Source organism: Elephantulus edwardii, unplaced genomic scaffold (assembly GCF_000299155.1).
Source record: "Elephantulus edwardii isolate Elephantulus edwardi_28Jun2011 unplaced genomic scaffold, EleEdw1.0 scaffold00182, whole genome shotgun sequence".
NCBI lineage: Eukaryota > Metazoa > Chordata > Mammalia > Macroscelidea > Macroscelididae > Elephantulus > Elephantulus edwardii.
In genome coordinates this window covers 2,682,983-2,705,016 of record NW_006399932.1, presented here as the reverse complement: position 1 = coordinate 2,705,016, position 22,034 = coordinate 2,682,983, and the positions used below count along the sequence as shown (strand labels likewise).

The following is a 22,034-nucleotide window of genomic DNA, read 5'->3' as shown; positions in this document are numbered from 1 at the left end:
TGGTGGGCTAGGGGCTGCACGCCAGGAGAGCCCCCACTTTTCTTCTTCAGTTGTGGTTTTGTTTTTATTTTGGGTTTAAAGTTCTTCCTGGCCCTCCCTCTTCCTCCCCTCCTCCCTTCTGTCCACTTGCCCCCCTCCTCTCCTTGCCCCTCCCCGTTTTGTTTTCTTTGGTAATGCGTTTTTATAGTTTATGTGACGTAGCAATCTTGGTTGCTGGAATGGCTGTCAGTATCAGAATGGCTGTCAGTATCGGTAGAGAATTATCTTCTTTGGCCCCTCACAGGCCTCTGGCCCTCACCCTTTACCTTCTCCACTCTTTGATTAGAAACAGGGTATATGAACAAATTTTCTAGCCAAGTTCTTCAATGTGAATTTGTTCGTACATTATGGCTCCCGAGGGGAAGCGATTATGTTGTTTTTATTTTTTTTTAATTTTTAGATTTCTTTTTAAATTAAAAATTGCACTTCTTCTAAAGAACGAGGAAAAAAATATCAAAGGCGCTTTGAAACAGGGGCTCCCTGTGCAAGGATGACTAAGTGTACGTCTTTCCGTGTGTGTATGCTGGTGAACAGTCAGATTTATTTATATTTTTTTTGCAAACATTGAATAATCTAAGTTTTAAATATTATTTATCCCCATCCGTTCGTATTTATATTAAAGACATTCTGTACCCTGATTGTTCAGAAGGTTTCTTGGGCCTTTTGTTCAATGGTGTATTGGCGTACATACGAAAAAAAATATTTGAAAGGGAAATATAGTTCCTTTATAAAAACAGTAATGATGATGCAATAAAACCCGAGAGGATCCAGCTTTTGAATTTTCACAGCAATTCAGGTTTGTAACATCCGGCGAAATGAGAGAGGGGGGAAAAAGCAAATCTGTAAACGTGAAAAATGCTAGATTTGTTTTAAGGGTTCTACATTCCTTGCTGCTCACATTCTGAGAAACAAAACAAACAAAAAAAATAAAGTTTTTATTCTGAATAATATCCGTGTTCCTAAGGGGTTTTTTGGAATTGAGGCAGAAGTGAGCATAGCAGGCTGCGCAGCTCCAGACCGAGAGGCCTGCAGCCTGGGGCCTGCGGTGGAGCACCGCGTATCCTCCTGCGCTGTCTGGTTCCCAGCTGCTGCCGAGACCAGCCCAGAGCATCGGGGCGGCGGAGCACCAGGTGCGGGAGAGACAAAGGCAGCCGACCCAACCGAGGCTGGTGGGCCACGCACAGGTGCCAGTGAGGCCTTGTCTAGGGAAGAGGCAGGTCTGCCCACTTCTTCGCGCGATTCCTTCAGTCTAAGCTGACCTGCCCACGCCTTCACCAAGGGATGCTCAGTACTCGCCACCAGTAATCTGAGTCCTCACCATCCATTGTCACCCTAGGAGGAAAGACTTGCTCCAAAAATTGACTTTGAAAGTAAGGTAGTTTGGAAGGGAGGAGGACCCTCTAAAGTCGCCAGCAAAAAAATTGGATGTAAAGGAATAGAGCCTCCCTTGCCTTACCCGGACTGCCAGAATCTCAGAATCTCGGCATCTACTTCCTCCAGGAATTTGGCATTTGGCATCTATTGGATTTATTATTCCCCCCATGCTTCCCTTTTATGGCCCCAGAGGGAGGAGAAGAGAGAAAGGAGATTGGTATCTTTCTAATAAAAATGAAATTTTATAAATATGCTTTCATTTAATGCTACAGGAGCTAAATACTCCATCTCCACTCCTGGATTTAAGATAGGGCTGCTTATAGACCGGCTGGTAGAGGCAAAGGCAGACAGACACAGTAGAGGGAAATATTTTCATTTTCAGAGTAAAGAATTGCTGAGAGAAGGCATAAAATCCAGAACATGCAAACCTCAGATCTGCATTCCTATCAGCACTCTCTTCAGAATTAAACGTGAAGAACCGCCTGTGTCTGGAAATCGGGAGCATCTGATGTGAGAAATAAATCCCTTTCCTCCTGGATTGTATCTTTCAGAAACAGAGGTGAAAAGTGTCGCCATTTTGTTTGCAATCCAAAATATTCATCATCATGGCCCCTGTCTTCCCCCTGAGAAGCTCCCTTAGAGGATCCTTGGAAACAAGCTTTGGAGTCACTTCTGGGTGCCTGGTGTAGGAGCTGGTTTTTTTGGAATCCCCTCATGTCTTAGGAAAAAGAAAAAAAAGGAGGTATCAAAGGGTGGCAGATGTAGAAAGCTGAAGTGTTTTTCTCATACCCAGAAGTGCTTTTCCATGCCTGTCTTGGGAAGACACACACACACACACACACACACACACACACACACACACACACTATAGAAGAGATAGGTTTCCTTCCCCACCCCCAACCTCCCTCTTGAAATATGGCGCACCTCAGAAATTCAGAGGCTTTATGAAAACTGGAGCTTCTCCCTTTTGGTTGTTCACGCAGAGGATAGTAATCTTCTTTTAAATAGTCATTTTAGAGATGCATATAAAATTATAAAATTACCTTGGAAAATAAGGAATAGTGTCTCTGAGGGAGAGATCCATCCATCCATCCATCAGTGCAGGAAGGGAAGTCTTTCAGGGATACCGCTATTTTAATCATTGTCTAAAATCCACCTATTAAGATTTGGGGGGTTACCCCCTCAGGGTAAGATTTTGAAATGAAATAATATTTTCAATGTCTCGCCAGTCAATCCTTCATTTAGATTTAAAAAAATCTTTCTTACCCTCAGCTTCCTAGATATGAGAAAAAAAAAATCCTTATTAAAATATCTGCTAAGTTAAAGCAGTAGATTTAAAGGGGAGATTGAAGTGTTGAGTGGTCAGAGAAAAAAAAAAAGATTTCCAGATGGCATTTGAATTAAAGGCCCTGAGTCGGGCAGAAAGCTTTCACCCACGCAGCTCCTGACAAAGCCTCAGTGATGCGGAGGCAGCAGTTGCACAGTCGTCCCTCCCTCTAACCCTGGATACTTTCTGGTAAAAAAAGCAAATGCCAAAAGCCACCATCCCAAAGAGTCAAAAAAATCACCTTTTCTGAAAACACTCCTTTAAACCCTTTCCACTGCCAGAAATTATCTTTAAAAGACTAATTTTCCTGGTTTACTTGCGTTTCCTGGTTGCCTCTTTGCTCGGCCACATTTGATCTTGGAAAGAGCTGGAAGCTGAAATGTGTTCTTAAGGGCCAGAAGCTGTCAAGGCTTTTGGTGAGCAAGATTGATCGCGCCCAGACTTCCTTCGGACCTTTGTTTGGAATAAAAGCAAGAAAACTGAAAAACCTCACATTTTCCAAAATAGCATCTCTATCTGTAAGGTATGCTCGGGACTCTAAAAGATAGAGGCGATTCTAGACCTAATTTACAATCCAAACTCCCTATGATGCTTCAGAGATGGAGTTGTGCCCTTGCGCCTTGGTTGGGCCTTTCTTATTTTCTACTTAGAATTTTCTCCACCGCCAACCTCTCTCTCCCTGGCCATCAGAATGATTTATTTTCCTGCCACCAATGCCTGCCTACTGGCCTGGGGGAGTCTGATCACTTGGTCCATTTCAAAGGAAGAAAAGCGAATCACCATCCTCAGGGTTTGGGGAAAAAAAGAGGTACTTTCAGATTTCTCTCTTTTCTCTCTCAACGTCCTCCCCTCTTTCTTTCTTGTTGGTTTTTTTTTATTATTATTTTTAAAGTTATTGTTTTCTACCTAAAGGTTTTATCTTTTGAACCTTCCAGCACAGTCCAAGATGCTCTAAGACTTAAGCCTTCAAGAACCTTCGCAAATGTCCTCTCTGGATTGCGTTCTCCCCTCCAAGTGCTGTGTCCTGCAGCACAAGCCCGGCTCAAACATCATCCAGTGCTCGGTGCCCACGGAGCAGCAAGGTGGGGGAAGCACACGGGTTGCCAGGGAGCATCCACTGTATCATCTCAGTCCATCAGCCCCCAGAAGGACAAGGAGAAGGAGAGGGGAAAAGAAAGAATGAGCGTCTGTTTAATCCCTCCCTGCTGTTTGCTTCCACCAGACTTCCTGGAAATCGGAAATACTCACCGCACCCGAGCCCTACGGGTATGAAACCCAGAATGCCAGGAGCCGTACACGCCTGCTCCTGCTCGGGTTGGCATTTCTTTGGCTGGTTGCCGCCCTGGCTACAGGGATTTGGACACAAGGAACTGGGGCTGTTGTCTCTCTTGGCACGAGCATCTATCTTTCTCGAGCCACTCTTGAGAAGTTGATGGTGCAGGAAGGTTGAGAAGCTTCGAGAATCGCCTCTCTTTTCCGCTTCCCGCCGGAGCCAGATGCAAAGCTGCCTTGGAAAAGCTGGCTAACAATGGGCTGGGGCCAGGTCCAGGGGCTCGGACGCCAGGCTGGGCATTGAGGGGATGGGTGAGGGGCAGCTGGAAAAGAGGGAGGAGAAGGAAGAGGAGCAGGCGGAAAGAGGAAGAGTAGGAACAGAAAGAGAGAGGGAGGAAAAGAGAGCGAGCGAGCAATTCTGATATCCAGAAACCGATTTAGAAAGGGGGGGGGGCCGCGGAATAAAAGTTAAACTCAACCCAAACAGAAAGGAAGCCCTTCTTCTTTCTTCTCTCTGGTCTTGTTTCTTCCCTCTCTCCCTCCTCCCGCTTTCTTCTACCTCTGTCATCTCCCTTCTCCCTCTGCTCCTTCCTCGGCTTTAGCAGAACTTATGTGTGACTGGGATGTGGGCCCTCAGGTGTCAAAACTTTGAAGATTAATGGATTACTTTGTTAATGACTGCAGGCGTCAGGCTGAGGTGCTTAAATGATTTGTGAGGTGCGAGGCGTCTTCTCGACAGTCCCAAACAATGCGCGGGGTGCGCGGGGGCGCAGGGCGGCGGGTAGGCGGCGGGCCTCCCCCGCGCGCGCGTTCAGGCCCCGCGTCCTCCCGGGCGCGCGGCAGAGCCCGCAGATCTGGAGGCAGCCGGACACCCTCGCCCCAGCACTCCGGGGGCATCCCTGCCCACACCCACAGATATGTATTTTTTTGCCCTGAAAAAGTGTAAATAAAGCCTCGCTGGCCCCCAATGAGGCGTTCCTTCTCGACTTTTTTGGATCAATCAAACAGACAGTGGCTTCTTTTGATTAAAGCCCAAATTGTCATTGGGCAGAAGCAATCATGTGACAGCCAATTCGGTCCAATTTCAACCTTGTCTCCATGAATTCAATAGTTTAATAGTAGCGCGGTCCCCATACGGCTGTAATCAGTGAATTAGAAAAAAAACACCCCAGCAGCGATCTTCTATGATAGATTTTTTTTTTCCTCTGCGCTTGCCTTTTTCCTGGGCCTCGCCCCCCCAAAGCCCCTCCAGAAGAGGGAACTTTTTCTCCGAGGGGGCTCCAAGGAGAAGGCCATGAATTACGAATTTGAGCGAGAGATTGGTTTTATCAATAGCCAGCCGTCGCTCGCTGAGTGCCTGACATCTTTTCCCCCTGTCGCTGATACATTTCAAAGTTCATCAATCAAGACCTCGACGCTTTCACACTCGACACTGATTCCTCCTCCTTTTGAACAGACCATTCCCAGCCTGAACCCGGGCAGTCACCCTCGCCACGGCGCCGGCGGCCGCCCCAAGCCGAGCCCCGCGGGCAGCCGCGCCAGCCCGGTGCCCGCAGGCGCCCTGCAGCCGCCCGAGTACCCCTGGATGAAGGAGAAGAAGGCGGCCAAGAAGTCCGCGCTGCCGCCGGCCTCGGCCGCCGCCGCCACCGGCCCTGCCTGCCTCGGCCACAAAGGTCAGTCCCCAGCCGTGGCCCGGGGTGCGCGGGACCCTCCGGCCCCTCGGGCCTGGCCCGGCGCGCTCAGGGGGGGAGGGGAGGTGGACTGGGAGAGGAGCTCACGCAGAGAGGCTTGGCTGCCCTTTCGCTTCCTTCCCCTGCAGGCTCAGCCCAGGGCTGGCTGCAGAGAACAGGCTCGTGTACTCCACAATGAGACGTACATATTATTATTATTTTTCTTAAGGGAGAGGGGAAAAAAAAACTTTCCCTAAATTGTGTAATGTGGGATGATTTATTTGAGTTGGAACTGACCTCCTCTTGTCTCTTGTCCTGGAGTTTGGCTTTTTGACAGTAATGAAGAGTGATAGATCGCTCTTGCTCAGCTAAGCAGCTGATGCATTAATTATAAATTGTGGTGTGGCTAATATAAAGTTTGCTCCCGGATGGAGAGGTTGAGGAGGGAGGGCTGCGCGCAGGGCTGTGGTGGAGGTGGAGGAGATGCGGCCTCCCGGGGCTGGGTTCCCCGGAAGGGCTGCACAATGGCTCGGCTGCATCCAGGGGCGGCCATCTTGTTGCCATTGCTCTGGTCTGCCGTGTTTATTCTCCAGTGGAATAACCTCCCTCGAACCCTTCCACCTCCAACTGTGCCTGTGTTTCTTGTTGGTTTCCCTTTCCGCAGAATCACTGGAAATCGCCGATGGCAGCGGCGGGGGCTCCCGGCGCCTGAGAACTGCTTACACCAACACGCAGCTTCTAGAGCTGGAGAAGGAATTTCACTTCAACAAGTACCTTTGCAGGCCGCGGAGGGTCGAGATTGCAGCTTTGCTGGATTTGACCGAAAGACAAGTCAAAGTGTGGTTTCAGAACCGGAGGATGAAGCACAAGAGGCAGACCCAATGCAAAGAGAACCAGAACAGTGATGGGAAATTCAAAAGCCTCGAAGACTCTGAGAAGGCCGAGGAGGATGAGGAGGAGAAGTCACTGTTCGAGCAAGCCCTCAGCGTCTCCGGGGCCCTTCTGGAGAGGGACAGCTACACTTTTCAGCAAAATGCCCTCTCTCAGCAGCAGGCTCCCAATGGACACAATGGTGACTCCCAAAGTTTTCCAATTTCGCCTTTAACCAGCAATGAGAAAAATCTGAAACATTTTCAGCACCAGTCACCCACTGTTCCTAACTGCTTGTCAACAATGGGCCAGAACTGTGGCGCTGGCCTAAACAATGACAGTCCCGAGGCCCTCGAAGTCCCCTCTTTGCAGGACTTTAATGTTTTTTCCACAGATTCCTGCCTGCAGCTTTCAGATGCAGTCTCGCCCAGTTTGCCAGGCTCTCTGGACAGCCCTGTAGATATTTCAGCTGACAGTTTTGACTTTTTTACAGACACACTCACCACAATCGACTTGCAGCATCTGAATTACTAAAAACATTAAAGCAAAACAAAGCATCACAAAACAAAAACCCCTTTGGTCAGGTGGTTTTGCCTTTTTAAAATTCTGGGAGATGATGTTTACCTTATTTTCTTCTTAACCTATCCCCGCCTTTCTTTAATTGTTGAGGATTTTCTGTTTAGTGATTCCCTCTGACCCAGATTCAGAGTCACCTTTTACAGATTATTTTGGAGTCTTAGTTATTTTAAATTTAACCCAGCCAGCCACCCTCTGTGATTTTCCTGAAAGCAATATATGAGGCCTGCAAGAAAGTGATCATATAATTGTATCTTCACTTTCTTTTTATTTTTGTATTACATTAGGATGCATTGTCATGCCTATTTTTGGTAGAATAAATTCGCCTTTACTACAAGTAGCTTTCTTAGTTTTTTTCTCCCTCTCTTTCTCATGGCTCATAATGATTTCAATTTCTTTTTCTTCTTTTATTCTAACTTGGTAAATAAAATTCTGGTCACAATTTATCTTCCTTTTCAATTTTAATATATTTATTAAGGGGCATGTCTTTAGACAGAGACAAAAAAAGAAAGCCAGGCTAGGGCTTATGAGAAGTGCTTTTTTGTTTGTTTGTTTTTGTTTTGTTTTAAAGGAAACAAATATGGTTTTCAGTGTAAAGGTTCAAGCCATAGATTTGAATCAGGAATAGAAGCAGTATGGTGCAGAGCAGAGCCAAACTGAAGCTTTTGAAAGTGGAGAAATAAAAGTGCCTACAGGAACTTTCCACTCCAGAAACTAGGAAAGTGGAGTTTCTTTGACAAACTACCAGTCTCCAGGTCAATAACTATGGTTAACAGCAATTCATTTATTTATACACATCCGTTTCAAACATCTACATTCCAACCCCTCCCTCCCAACCCCCTTCTCATTTTCAGAGTGGTTGATGAGTCTCCCAGCTGTTGATGGGTCTAGGCAAACAGACCTGAAAAATAGAGGGAAAAAAAAAAACCACAACCACAATAATACAAAACAATTGTTACTAGCCAAAAAAAGTGCACTGCAAGAAGGCTTCTTTTTAATCCTCTGGTTCTGTCATTCTAGGATTCCTTTTTCCCCCCAGGGTCAGAAAAATCAATATTTCATTCTTAAACTTGTTTACATCGCAAATAATGGATCATTAAAGCTTTGAAGTCAGGTTAGCAAGTTGAGATTTAAAATAGTGTGTTTCTGCACCCTATTTATAAACTAACTCGATTTCTAAAGAAAGGGAAAATAGCACTTTAAATGGAGTATCAATAAAATATAATCTAGGGTGTGCTCTTGGGCTGGTTTTTTTTTTACTTTTCTTACATGTCCTCACATTTACCTTTCCCTTTCTCAGCTCTGAGGCTACACTTACCGTGAGAAAAATGCAGCGTATTAGCAACATGTGTGGGGGCGGGTTGATTTAGCAAGCCTGCTTTTAACTGCAAAGGCCTGAAAGTTACAATGAAACCCTGGGCTTTCTCTGAGTCTGTTCCCCACTTTCCTCCTCCCCTTCTTCACCCCTTAAATTCTGGCAGTGGCTGTGGCAAGGGGACCAGGGCTGGTTTCATGGCCTAGGCGGGGCGCCGAGCAGGAATGCCCAGCCCAGGCCAGGGCTGTGCGGCTGCTGGATGCGATTCGTCCTAAGCTCATAAATCAAACGTTTTCTATGAATGAGAATGTCATCAAAGAGATCAATTGCAAGAACACATGCACAAATAAAAATGCTCTTACGTATTTGCCAGGGATCCCCGTCCGAAAGCATTAAGTTAGAGGGCGTTTAGTCATAATTCATTTTTATTGCTCTTTTAAAACAACAGCTTGGCTGAGCCGCGGGTGCCACGAACAGCTCCCGGCCTCGGCGGTGTTTGGTCTCCTCCTCATGCCTTTCCTTTCTGGCAAAAAAGCCCCGAAAGAGGCCCTGTAAACCATCCGAACCGCTTGTGGAAGATTATTGTAATGGTGACCAAAGCTCGCTTTTTGGTCCAGGCGTTTAAAAGGAACGGCTGCTTGAGACAGGGGCACTGGCTTGCGCGCCCTGCCTCGGTGCCTACAGGGCACTAGAGTTCCCAATCCGGCCCACTGAGCCCCAGAACTGCTTGGAGGGGGTAAGGGGGCAGGAAGGAACCAGCTGTGGGAGCCGCCTACGGGCTCTGGGCCCGGGCAGCCGTCCTAGGGCACCGGGCTCCCAGCAGCCAGCAGAGGTGGAGCCGCTTGCCTACCTGGAGCCCGGCCTACCTGGGCGGTGGCCAGCACTTTTGTCTGCAGGCCTGTGAGGTGACCCTGAAGATGGAAAGAAACAACAAACCACCGGGGTGGAAGAAAGCAAGAGAGGAGAGGTGGATGGAGAGGGGTAATGAATGGAGAGGCCTGGCTGCCAGCAGAGGAGAGTGAGAGAATGAGTGACTGGCCGGGGCGGCTTTGTGACTCCTGCGGCCTCCCAGGAGGTCACGCAGATTTAGCCCAAGAAGCGCCATGAAGGTACAGCCATGAGGCAGGAGCTGGGAAGAGATCGTTTAGGCCTTGGGAACAGATCGCTTGCACTGCCTGCAAGGAGCCCCTACTTCCCTCCACAGCCCCCTTCCCTCCCGGATCCGCTAGAGGCTTGGAGCTCACAAGGAAGCTGCTCCAGGAGGGCCGCCTCGCCTTCCTCAACCCATTGCAGGAGGGTCCCCAGGAGCTGAATCTTACTGCTCCTGCTGGCGCCCCTTCAACCACCATGCGTGGGAGTGGGTCAAAGGTCACACAGAAATACCATTTCTAAAGGAACGTTTGGGGGGCATTATCTCTTCGCTACTGAGTTCAGAGCCAAAGGTCTGCGTAGGTTTTTCTTCTTAAAAAGGGTAGGCACGTTGGGTTTTATTGAATTTTTTCTTTTTAGTGAGTCTATTTTCGGAAAACAACATAAAAACTTGAAAAGGCGTCTGATGTATTTCAAATGTAGCTACTTCAATCAGGCTTAATTCTTTTCAACCGAGGGAAGAGAAGCAAGAGGGGAGTGGGAACTCCAAACGCTCATGCAATCTTCACCAAAAATGCTTTTTTTTTTTTTAGGTTTGATGCTGTAAACAGAGAAAACGCTATTGAACATTGGCTACAAGAATTCTTGGCTGGTCTCTGGATTTCTTCTACCTAAGAATCCATCAGTTTTCCGCCGCCAGTTGGCCTTTTCTCTTTACAAGCCCTGGGGTGACGCCAAACCTAATAGTAAACAGCAATTAATGACCCTATCAGCCCCAGAGTAGTACGTGGGTGATGGAGAACAGGACCCCTGGCCAGGGATGACGCTCGGATTTACACGTGTCTCTCTTGGAAAAGACTTGAGAGTTAACACAAGCAGCTACATAGTCAGTTGGAAAGGGGAGGGGGTCTTGGGGAAGAGGTGAGTGTTCCTCCCCGTCCACCGTCAGCCATCTGTCCACCACCCCTCCCACCTGCTAGCCCCCTAATCTGTAGGATGTAGGGGGTGGGAGGAGGAGGCTTTCCCACTCCCTACAATCCCCTTAAAAAAATAATAAGGGAAACGTGGCGGGGGGTGGGGAGGGAGTTTGGCGTACTTTGTTGGCGCTGCGGTCCGGCCCTTTGAGGCCTCTGTCCGGGCGCGCAGGCTCCAGGGTCCAGGGGAGCCGGCAGATGGCCTGCAGCACGCGGCCCGGCCCCCACGCCGGCCACGTCCGCCGGCGTCATCCCTCCCCGCCCCCTACCCCTCAAAACGCCGCGGCAGAGCTGGGGTTCCCGGAGCGCGCTGGGAGCGGCCAGAGTGGGGAGGAGGAAGGGGTGGAGAGCCGAGCGAAAGGGCTGAGAAGGGCCCTGCCGCCCACTAGGCCGGCAAACTCGTCCTGTGGGTTGACGCGCCCCCGGGCTTTTCAGGGCTGAAGCTCCTCCTTAGCCTTGCTAATGGCGAGGGTGTAAGGGGCAGGAAGGCAGCTTTGGTGACCCGGAGGGGGGACGTGTGTTTCCTTACCCCCAGCCCCTCCACGCTCACCCAGGTGTCTTCCAATCTGTTCACATCCCTCTCCTCCTAGAACTGGGAGAACCAGCGGCTCAGCTTGGCCGCCTCCCTGTCTGTGCTGCTCCGGACCTCGGGGTGCTCCAGTAGGGACTGTACCGTGCCTGGGGAACCAGGGGCGCAGTGTCCGGCCAGTGCCCACCCTTCGCGCTTCGCAGTGGGCGGGGGCACCTGTGGCCACCCAGCGAGCTCTAGCCCACTGATTCCCGACACGATTGAGGGGAGCTTTCTTCCTTCCTCACCTCTTGTCAGTTCATCTCTGTGCGCACCGCAGAGGGCGGGGTAGGAATGCCCTTCAGCCCCCACCTCCTGGAGGGGGGCGCGCGGGGTGGGCGCGCGCTGAAAGTAGCCTGCTCCCCTTCGGCCCCGCGTTCAGAACCTGCGGTTTGCTGCTGCCTGGCCCGCTGCCGCCGCCTGGGCTGCCTGGGGGGGCGATTGCGCGACACCTACCCGGAGAAGAGCCGGGGATTTAAATGCCACTGAAATGGTGATCCATCACCGGCGGTGCCGGCAAACTTTCGCAGGAGGCTCCGCCATTGGCTGGCGCGGTCACGTGGTCCTCCTCTCGCGCCCTCCGCCCTCTCAGCCCCCCTCCCCCCTTGCTCACTGTACATTCATATCATTTTTCTTCTCTGGCCCCATGGAGGAAGTGAGAAAGTTGGCACGGTCATCCAGGGCGTCTCAGCAACCAGCTACACAGTGACAGATGGACAATGCAAGAATGAACTCCTTCCTGGAATACCCCATCCTCAGCGGAGGCGACTCTGGGACCTGCTCAGCGCGAGCCTACCCCTCGGACCATGGGATTACAACTTTCCAGTCGTGCGCGGTCAGTGCCAACAGCTGCGGCGGGGACGACCGCTTCCTAGTGGGCAGGGGGGTGCAAATCAGCCCACCCCACCACCACCACCACCACCACTCCCAGCCAACCACCTTCCAGACTTCTGGGAACCTGGGGGTAGCCTACTCACACTCGAGTTGTGGCACAAGCTATGGCGCGCAGAACTTCACTGCGCCCTACAGCCCCTATGCGTTAAATCAGGAAGCAGACGTAAGTGGTGGGTACCCCCCGTGCGCTCCCGCTGTTTACTCTGGAAATCTCTCATCTCCCATGGTCCAGCATCACCACCACCACCAGGGTTATGCTGGGGGCGCGGTGGGCTCGCCTCAGTACATTCACCACTCATATGGACAAGAGCACCAGAGCCTGGCCTTGGCCACGTATAGTAACTCCTTGTCCCCTCTTCACGCCAGCCACCAAGAAGCCTGTCGCTCTCCTGCTTCGGAGACATCTTCTCCAGCTCAGACCTTTGACTGGATGAAAGTTAAAAGAAACCCACCCAAAACAGGTCAGTCCAAGGCTACTGTCAGCCCCTGGATGCTCATTGATGATTTTGCAAGGAGCTGCTATGTTTACTTCTCAAAGGAAAGATTATAATCTTCAATAAAAGTTCCCGCTTTCGATAAGTCTTGTAGCTCAGGGGAATTGCTCAGGTGTGTTGGGGCAAAGGTGTGTCTGACCCTGGTGCATTTTCAAAGCAATTGAGTTTTAGATATTTTGGAAGTAGCCAGTGAGTGTCTGGGGGTACTATTCATATTTCCAGGTTCCGTGAATCTCAGGTGTGACCAAACTAATGGCTGACTTGAAGTCAGCACTTCACACCTCATCACTCACCTTCTCGATCCCGGTTGTACCCAGACGTTCCAGAAGCTCCCCTTTACCTGAAGGCTACTGTGAAGCCTATGGGAGAAAAATGTCGCTCAGGTCTTCATGATTTATTTTTTTTAACCTTTTTCTCACGCCCCATTCCATCCCGCCCCCAGGGAAAGCTGGAGAGTATGGCTATGTGGGTCAGCCCAGTGCGGTGCGCACCAATTTCACCACCAAGCAGCTCACGGAGCTGGAGAAGGAGTTCCACTTCAACAAGTACCTGACGCGCGCCCGCAGGGTGGAGATCGCTGCGTCCTTGCAGCTCAACGAGACCCAAGTGAAGATCTGGTTCCAGAACCGTCGAATGAAGCAGAAGAAACGAGAGAAGGAGGGCCTCTTGCCCATCTCTCCCGCTACCCCACCGGGAAGTGATGAGAAGGCCGAGGAATCCTCGGAGAAGTCCAGCTCTTCGCCTTGTGTCCCGTCCCCTGGGTCCTCTACCTCAGATACTCTGACTACCTCACACTGAGGCCACCCTAGCCCCAGATTCCGCAGCCCAGGCTTCTCCTCAGGCTTCTAACTGAAAGCACACTCTGAGTTTATCTTCCTTCTTATTTACAGTTTCCCTCTATTGCTTTCTGGTCCTATCTGGGGAGCAGGAGGCTAGGTTGATGTATTTCCAGAATATTTGGACCAGAGACCTGTGGGGATCAACTCCTTAATCCAGATTGGGTGCCACCATCACTTTTGTGATGACTCCTAACAGCCCTCCACATTTTCATATTTCTGCAGAACCTACTATTCTTTCTGATACCCCTTGGAAAACAGTCTCCTTTGCCAGCAGAAATGCCAGAGGGTGGCCTCTCATCTTTTACCTATCTGTGTATTTACAGTTCTCCCCGACCTTGACTTTAAGAGTAGGATACATAGATCTAGAGAAAGAAGAGAGTTCAGGAGCTCATGAAGACGAGATGCACTATGAGCGTGTTTACACAATTTATCCCTTAATTTAATGCAATTTCGTGTGTGTGAGTTTGCTGGTTGTAAATACTTTGTTCTAAGAGATTTAACTTTATACAGATTTTTCTAGAAATGTTTGGATTAAGTACCTAAAACAGGGTGGGCAAACTCTCAAAGCTGTTACAGTTTTATATGTGATTATAGATAAAGAATACATTATTTCATGTAAACTCCATCAGATGCTTCAGAGAGTAGCCTCAATTCTTTTCTTGTGTGAGTTAAGAAGGCCTGCTTACAGAGCACAAGGTTTAGAAACCTGCTTTTCTGTGCTAAGTCTGTCCATTCCTACCCTTCCTTGCTTCTCTGGCCACCCCTTCCATTTAAAATCTGTGCTAGATTCTTCTGAACCTAAAAAGGTATTATTCAAACCAATTTCTTCCTTTCACTGTTATCTTAGCTGGATACGATGTATTTTCAGGTCAATTGTTAATGTGATGGCGCAACGAATGTATATTTTGTGTGAATTGTGAATAGTCTTTTTTGCATGTCGCACAATGTTTTCATTTCCCTGAAGTACCACACTGAGTTCTATCAGTTACCCTTATGTGAGCCTATGATAGTCTCCATTTTCTGTACAATCATCAGCAGCTCTGATATCTTGGAGTGATGTGATCAGAGCGCAGTTACGGGTCTTAAGATGTCTGTAATAAACAATATTCAAGTTTCGGTTATGCCTAAGTGTCAGTGTATTTGACTGGACCATAATGTGTTGATTTCTACAAAGTTGATTCATTTCTTGTGGTGAAAGAGAGAGGGGTGCTATGTGCTTTCAAAGAAGTGGACTTTTTCTTGAATAAAAGTAAATGTTTTCCATATAGCTGAGTGTAATTTAACAAGATTCTTGTGGACTTAACCAATGTCCATTAAATAGACAGATTTCTTCAAAATAACAACAGCTTATTTATTATAATCAAAGCTTATAATGGAAGAAATGGTGAGGAAATTTATGAAGCACATCTATTTTGAAACAAACATGGATACTTCCGGGGTCAAGTGCTAACCTTTTCACCTCAAACTGAATGTTGACGCATATCTAAACAGAACACTCATCAAAAGCCAAAACTGTCTTCAGTCAGTCTTTCCTCACATCAGTGAACCAGGAGCTAAGAGATTCACATTTAATTAGCTCCAGTATAAAACTGTTGGGTAGATGTCTCTCTCCCTCATCCCCCCACCTCTCTTCCTTGCTTTTGGATTGTTTGATTGTGCTCTAGTATCTTTTACCCTTTAAACTGAGTGTGGTTTGTTTTTAGTAAGCTTTTGCAACCCACAAATTTCTCCTGCCACCATCCAGTTCTTCCCACTATCTCTTCCTGTCCCCATTGAATCTAAGTCCCTTCAGATGGTTCTAATTCCATGTGACATCATCCAGGGGTAAAATTTAGTTTCTTCTGTGTTCACCATATTTTTCTAGGCGAACTTGTTGAATTCCTTTCTCCTCCCACCTCCAAATCTGGATATTGAAATATCCAAGTTGCTTCAAATTACTGTATTTGTTCATTCTCAAACAGAGGAAGCTGGCTGGCAAATCAAGTTCAAAGTGACTTTCTGTTCAAACCTCTTACCACTTTTCCTTTACTTTGACACATTTGTGAAAGCTTTAATTTAGCCCTAGGAGTAGATTAGGAAATTTATAGCATCACAAACAAATACAGTCATATGACTTCCTTCCTCCTCAAAGGGTGTTTTATAAAGGGCACGCTGGAGAGAAAATCCTACAAAAACTGGATTTGCACGCTGCCTAGAACATCCGTGAGATTTCCCTCACTTCCTTGTCAAAGGGGACAAGCCTGGGATTTGCAACTCAGTTGTTGCGGCCATATCAAGGGCGCAGGATGTCTTCCTTCTCTTCTCTCCTGGATTCCGGAGTCCCCTCCAGAAGACTCAAGTTGATGCAGAACTTCAAAGACTGCCAACTCTTTCTTTCATTTTCCCCGCCTGGCCTTATATAGTATCTTTGTTTATTAGTGTAAGGCCACAAAGCAAAACAGATGGCTGGTTTCCAAGTACTTTAATGTGCTGAAGTGTCATTTGCATGCCACTGCCATGATTTCAATATCTAAAAGCAAGGTCCGACCCACTAGAATCCCAGAAATTCTAATCTTCAAGGTGCTGGTTTTAAGGTAGCTGAGAGGAGAACAATAAATTATGGCTAACTATCTCAAGCCTTCCCTAGGTCTCAGAATAAATCAGTTAACAAGTAATGCTTTTAGAAAACATTAATATACATTTCAGCAAGGAAAACATTTGTATCTTCACAGCTGTCCCAGTTGATGAAATAAAAGGCCCTTAACACGTTGCCTCAACGTTCCTTTTTTACTGTTTTTGTTTCTGAGGATGGTGCTTAGCTCTTTGTAAAATGACAGCAAGAATAACTGAAACAAATAAAGACAGCAAGTAGAAAATGTCATTTTACTGATAATTTAAACATTTTAAAAATTGATAATTATTAAAAGGACAACAATGATCTCTATTTAAGGACCTAGGGTCATTGCAATATAGAATTCCAATTTTCAAATACTTCCCCCTTCACTTCTCCTGCATTTGTCCAAAGTGTTCCTGAAATTCAAATGTTTTCAAACTAAACTGAGTCTCATGAGATCTTGCTGTGGCCCTGAAGTATGCTCTCTGATTCACCTTTGAAAGTTTACTTTTGGAGGCTATTCAGATGCTGTGGTGTTTTCCTCTGGGGCAATCTGATTCAAACCAATCAATATTTACTCAGTCTGAAAGGGTTGTTGAAAAGGCTGCTAACAACAAACTGCTTAGCTGCTCACCCCTGTTTAATCTCAGGTTCACCGAAAGTTCAAGAAGAGATGAATGCAGTGATGGGTCACTTTAGAATGAGTCCCAGCGGTTTATCTGAGCTCTCTGCTAAAGGCAACAATTATAGTTCCATCTTTCTTTGGCAAAGGGGCAACTTTCCTATTATTCTGCTGCTAAACAGTATTTCCTAGACACTTAAAACACTTCCCTCTCACCTCTTGGCTTTTTTTTTTTTTTAGGTGGGGGGAGCTTCCAGCTGTTTCCCTCCTGCCTCTTCTTCTAGCCCTCTGTCAATCCTTAAGTTTTCATTTGCTTAAAAGAAATTACATTGAATATTTAAAAAACATTAAATTAGTCTGACAGAAGAGATCAGATTTATTTCAGATGCCATGAGCTATGAAATGAAGCTCGCTAGGCCATTAGAGTTTATCTTCTTTTCGAAAGTAAAGGGCAAGGTTGAATTGAAATCCATTTGCGTTTGAGTAACATCGACAATCAGAGCCCCAATATTCATCTGAGATGACTGTTCAGACAGGAATGGAGTGCGAGGAGAGGGAGCTGGCTTGTGCAGAAGCAAATTCCTTACATGGAAAGTCAACTTAAAAATTTTATACCTCCTTCGTCTATGAACTATTGAAAGATGAAAAGAGAAGACCCAAGGATGCCAGTGGGGAATGGCAGGTAGAACATGCTGGACACTGAAGCTAATTGCTATAGCTCTTCAGAGGTCAAAGTTCATGTAATCACTGCATAAATGCATACTAAATAGGGATTTATTAAGCTTTTCTGATGCCTGAGCACGTATGTGGGAAAGAAAACCAAACCACACCGGTCACTGCCGTTTGTGTTTCTTCCTTAAGAATAATCACTCTTGTAGTAGAAGCTGTTGGTATTTGAGTCTGTAATTCTCAATTTAAGACTGTCTTTTATTTTAAAATCTCAAAATTGGACACTGATTATGTCTTAAAACAGTACTTTCATTCTTAAATATAGTATGGCTTTTTCAATATACATAAGGGTACCAGCTTGTATGCACCTATCAAATAAGCTATTCAATGAATGGCTAAATTGGCAACTCTTCCCTGTACATGCTGAGAGCTGTGCTTGTATTTCTGAGAGCATATAAAGTGTTGTCTTATGATTCTTGACTCTTAGATGATCAAATTTAAAAAGATTCCACTTACCCCAGCCTCTCATTTTTGATGGTTTTGGAAGCCAAGGTACCCAGAGGTGGATTGATTTGATTTAGGGCATATAGATAGTACCAATTCTTTTGTTGGGGGGGCGGGGGGTGAGAAGTAGAGCGGCTTAGAACTTGAGTTCACTGCATTTCTTAGTTCTAAAATTCTGATTTAATTTTTGCTCTCTGTTCAACGAAGTTTGTTTCAGGTTGGATAATGTTTACTTCCCACCCCTCCCCTTCTGGTTTACTGTCTATCCACTCAAGTCTTTGATTTTGAGGCTATTAGAATTACTGAATCCTTCAAACAATTTCCCAATTCAGTATTTCTTTCCTGAATAAGACAAAGTTGGGCTACTTTCCTTTAAAGGCACATGTTCTTAAAATACAGGAAGCAAGATATAGCGGGTGAAATCCAACACACGTTCCTTAAGCCTAGATTTAGAAAACTACATGGAAAAGAACTTGCCTGCGCAAAAGTTCTGACCTCTGTTAAACTGCCAAAGATGTCAACTAGGAAGGGCTTAGGGATGCAAGGAACTTTCTAGGAGGAGTTCCAAGCCTGAATATTTTCTTTTTTCTTTCTGGTGTGTAAGCACAGCACAGTCTCCTTAATTGTGCTGGTTCATAATTCTTAATTTTCTCTGCGAGTCATTGACAAACCAAGCTCAAACCATTAACACAAATTTGCAATACAACTTTATCTCTGTCCCTCTCCCCTCCCCCAATCTCAGTGGAACCCGCAGTCCAAAGGGACCTCGTGGCTGTCAATGTTTGAAGAGCTGAACTAGAATCCCTAGGGGTTTAGAGCCTTATTTTTAATAACACCAGCCATCACATTCAGCTGACCTTCGATTGCAGAAATGCAAGTCAATTATCAATCAAGTAACCCCCGTTCAGTAGGAACCAGTCTATAAATGATTTCACCTCCCCCCGCCCCGATACCCCCTGCCCTGGCAGCAGAGAGCAGCTTTAACCCCAATGACATTCCGCAAAGTATTCTAGGAAGACTGCTCTTGAGTTTATTGAGCATAAATGAAAAGACAAATGTTTATTTTTCAACATTTCCAGACAAAATCGAAACATTGTCTGCATTTTAAGAATCATTCCACTAAAGTTTACCCCAATTAAACATGTTTGTAAAATTCAAAGGAGCCTGGTGGTGCAGTGCTCCCGGGCTGAAAGGTTAACAAGTTTGTTAGGTTTCAGTGAAGATTTACAGAAGCAGCCATTTGTCAGGATTCTGTGAAGATTTACAGTCTTGGAAATTCTATTGAGCAGTTGTCTGTCCTGTAGGGTCGCTAATAATTTGATTTTAAGATTTTAAGGATTTGGTTTTAAGTAAAACTTTAGTCACAGGCAAATCTACAGAAACCACATAGTTTGGGTTTTTAAATTTTAGACCAGTGTGGATAGTTGGTTTGCTGCCTGTGTGTATGTATGCGTATGGGGGTGGAGGGAGGAGAGGATGCAACTGCATGCACCACAAAAGAAAGGAAAAAATATTAAATGACTTTAAAAAAAATTGGGATACTTTGCTTGCCATACTGGATTTTTTTTTTTTTAATTAAGATCTGCTTATTGAAAAGAAAAATCTCTCCAGGAATATTATGAATGCAGAAAGCAATGAGGACTTTCCCCTTCCGGTGCCGAGCAGCACACAGGACGGGGAAGGTCTCTGCAGCAGGATGCGCGGGCGCCCGAGTATGGGGAAGACCTCGCGGGAGCGCGAACTCGCTTCTCACAGCGCTGCGTCCCGCTGTGTTATGGTCAGGCTCTCGGCGGCCACGCCAGGGCAAATGCCAGAGGGAAATGCTTCAGGGCCTTCCCTACCTCCGTGGGGTGAAGGCAAGCCCGGGCATCAAAGCTAAGGCAGCTTTCCTTCTTTGGTCTCGCTGCCTTTTCGAATTTTCTCATTTCCCCTTGCCTACCAGGGGCTCGCACAGGATACGCAGGCAAATGAGCTTCAGGGTCGGACCCTGGGCCCCGCAGGGCGCGAAGGGAGGGCACTCCGCGCCGAGGTTTCCCCGCCTGCACCGGCACGTGCGGCGGGGCGGCCTGGGGCAGGGAAGCCTACGAACTGAGAGTGAGGCTGCTTCCCTGAGCCTGGGTGCACAGCCCCATTTTGACTCAGGACGACTGGGTTTCTGGTTTCTTCTTTCTCCTAAGCCCACCCCTCTTCTCCCACCCTGCTATACTTAGGGTTCCAGAAAATGAAATCAAGAGGTTTCACCAAAGACTCCTGGAAGTTGAGATTAGAGACCCAAATGGCGCACGCGCCATGTTCCTCTGAGGAAAGCTTTAGGGCTTCCATTCCACCAGACCTCTGATGACCAACCTTGTTTCCTCAGAAGAAGTTCAAGTTGAAAGTCTAGCACCTTTCTTTATCCTTTTAAGGTTTGAAAGAAGGGAAGGTTGACTCCATGCTTATAGTTCCCCTCAGTTATCTTCAAAGTGCACTTGCCTGAGTAGTATATTCATTCATCCTCCCTTCTAGACCAATTCTGTTATTTGAAAGGGCAGCAATTGGGTTTGCAGAAATGATGAAAACGTTTTCAAACCTTAGATGCTCTTTGAGACCACCATACTTCTCTAGGTAGGGGACCATCCTTGACTTGCTCTTTCTCATATTCTCTCATGACTATGTTGCATAGTCTGTCCTGTATTAAGGTTCTGCCTCATTTCTTTCTGGGACATTTCCCGTTGTGTTTGCTGTGTTCCTTCTTACAGCTCTACCTTATACAGGAAGCTTCCTTAAAGGTATCTGATTTGGGCTTGTGAACTATCCATGTTGATCATGGCTCCCTCACTGTTTCTTAAGCTCCTTGAGGAGGCCTTTGGCTTCAAATAACACGGAGGGACCATCTGTGTAGGGAAATGGCTCTGGACTAGAATTCAGGATGTATGTGTTTAGTCTTAGTCACTGTGAGCTTGGATAAGATACTTAAGTTTTCTATGCCTTTTAATTCTTTTTTCTATTATTATTATTAGTGTGTGTATTGTCAAATCAGACCTCACTGGTACAGGAGTAGATTGTCTCTCTTTCTCCAGATTGTCCCTCTCTCCAGCAGAGCATCTGGTGGATTCGAACCACACACTTTTGAGATTGTAGCGCAGCTTCTTGCCACTAGGCTCGCCTGCCTTTTAATTCTTAATTTGTATAGGTGAAGGCAACTGTTATTGTTGACATTTAAAAAAATTTATTGTGTTTTCAGTGAAACTTTACACACTAAACTAGGTTCTTTAAAAAAATTATATTAATTTATATTAATAATAATAATATTTATATTAATAATTTTAATGAACATTTACAGAGATTTTGGATTTCCATTCATTCACTGTTGCACTTTTCTCCTTGCCCACCCCCCCCAGTTTGCTCCTCTCTTCGAAAAAGTAAAAGAAAAATTCTTTCTTTGGTTAAACTAGGTTCTTTTTCAACAATGTCTACACAAATTGTTCAGTGACATTGTTATATTTTTCACAATGTGGCAACATTCTCTTTCCAGTTAAAGTTATGTTCTGGTTCCATTTTCAGTATGTTTTCTTTTGCGCTTATCATCTTATTCTTTCTTTAGAGGAATTGTTGACCTTTTGTTCTCCTATAGATTTTGTTTTTTAACTGAAGCACTATACTCACAGATAATATTTTGTGTGCCAATCTATTATTTTGCCAAATGGTGACCTCAGGGGATAGTTCAAGGTTTAAAGAGTATCTCAGAGTCCAGTTAAGTTTGCACTTTTAAAGAATTTGAGTGCTGTTTTGCATTTTTCTCCTGTTCTGTTGGGTCCATCTATTGTGTCTCTAATTGGCCATAGTAACTGGGTACTGCTGGTCATAGGGTAGTTGAGGCTATGACTTACATAGTTTAATAGCCCTGTAGACTAGTTTCTTCCAGGAAACTGGTTTGTCCTTTGCTCCTAACAAGTAGAGTCTAATAGATGTATTTTAGATGCTTGCTTGCAAGATCTTAAAACCCTCAGATGCTACTCTTTTCCCTGGGATGCAGAACATAAACACTGGGAACCATATTATGCTAATTACTGAGTTGTTGAGATTGCTTTTGTTGACTTTTCAGCTAAGCTGTTGAAATTGAGTGGTTTTTCAGTATCCTAAAAATGTTATATTTATTTAGGATTACTCTGAGCCAGGCCCTATGTTGAATATTTTACCTGCATTAACTAATTTCATCCTTATTCAGGCATGCTTGTAATTTTGATGTTACAAATGAAGAAATGGAGGGAGGGGTCCGGTGCTGAAAATGTCCCTGATAATGGTTTGGCAGTATATGTTTCAGCATCACAACTAGGGGTAAGGCAGTTGTCTCCTTACCAGATTG

General features: G+C 46.2%; 2 protein-coding genes across 2 annotated transcripts; both read left to right on the top strand.

Annotated features, from left to right (window-relative positions):
* The first annotated feature begins 5,029 nt into the window (after nt 1-5,029).
* On the top strand, nt 5,030-7,468 carry HOXA2 (homeobox A2). Its single transcript, XM_006896109.1, has 2 exons — nt 5,030-5,685; nt 6,347-7,468. Exons 1-2 carry the CDS (start codon nt 5,307-5,309, stop codon nt 7,084-7,086), a joined length of 1,119 nt encoding a protein of 372 aa, XP_006896171.1. The 5' UTR covers nt 5,030-5,306; the 3' UTR covers nt 7,087-7,468.
* Nucleotides 7,469-11,701: 4,233 nt separating this feature from the next.
* On the top strand, nt 11,702-13,260 carry HOXA1 (homeobox A1). Its single transcript, XM_006896108.1, has 2 exons — nt 11,702-12,429; nt 12,905-13,260. Exons 1-2 carry the CDS (start codon nt 11,787-11,789, stop codon nt 13,258-13,260), a joined length of 999 nt encoding a protein of 332 aa, XP_006896170.1. The 5' UTR covers nt 11,702-11,786.
* The last annotated feature ends 8,774 nt before the right edge of the window (nt 13,261-22,034 follow it).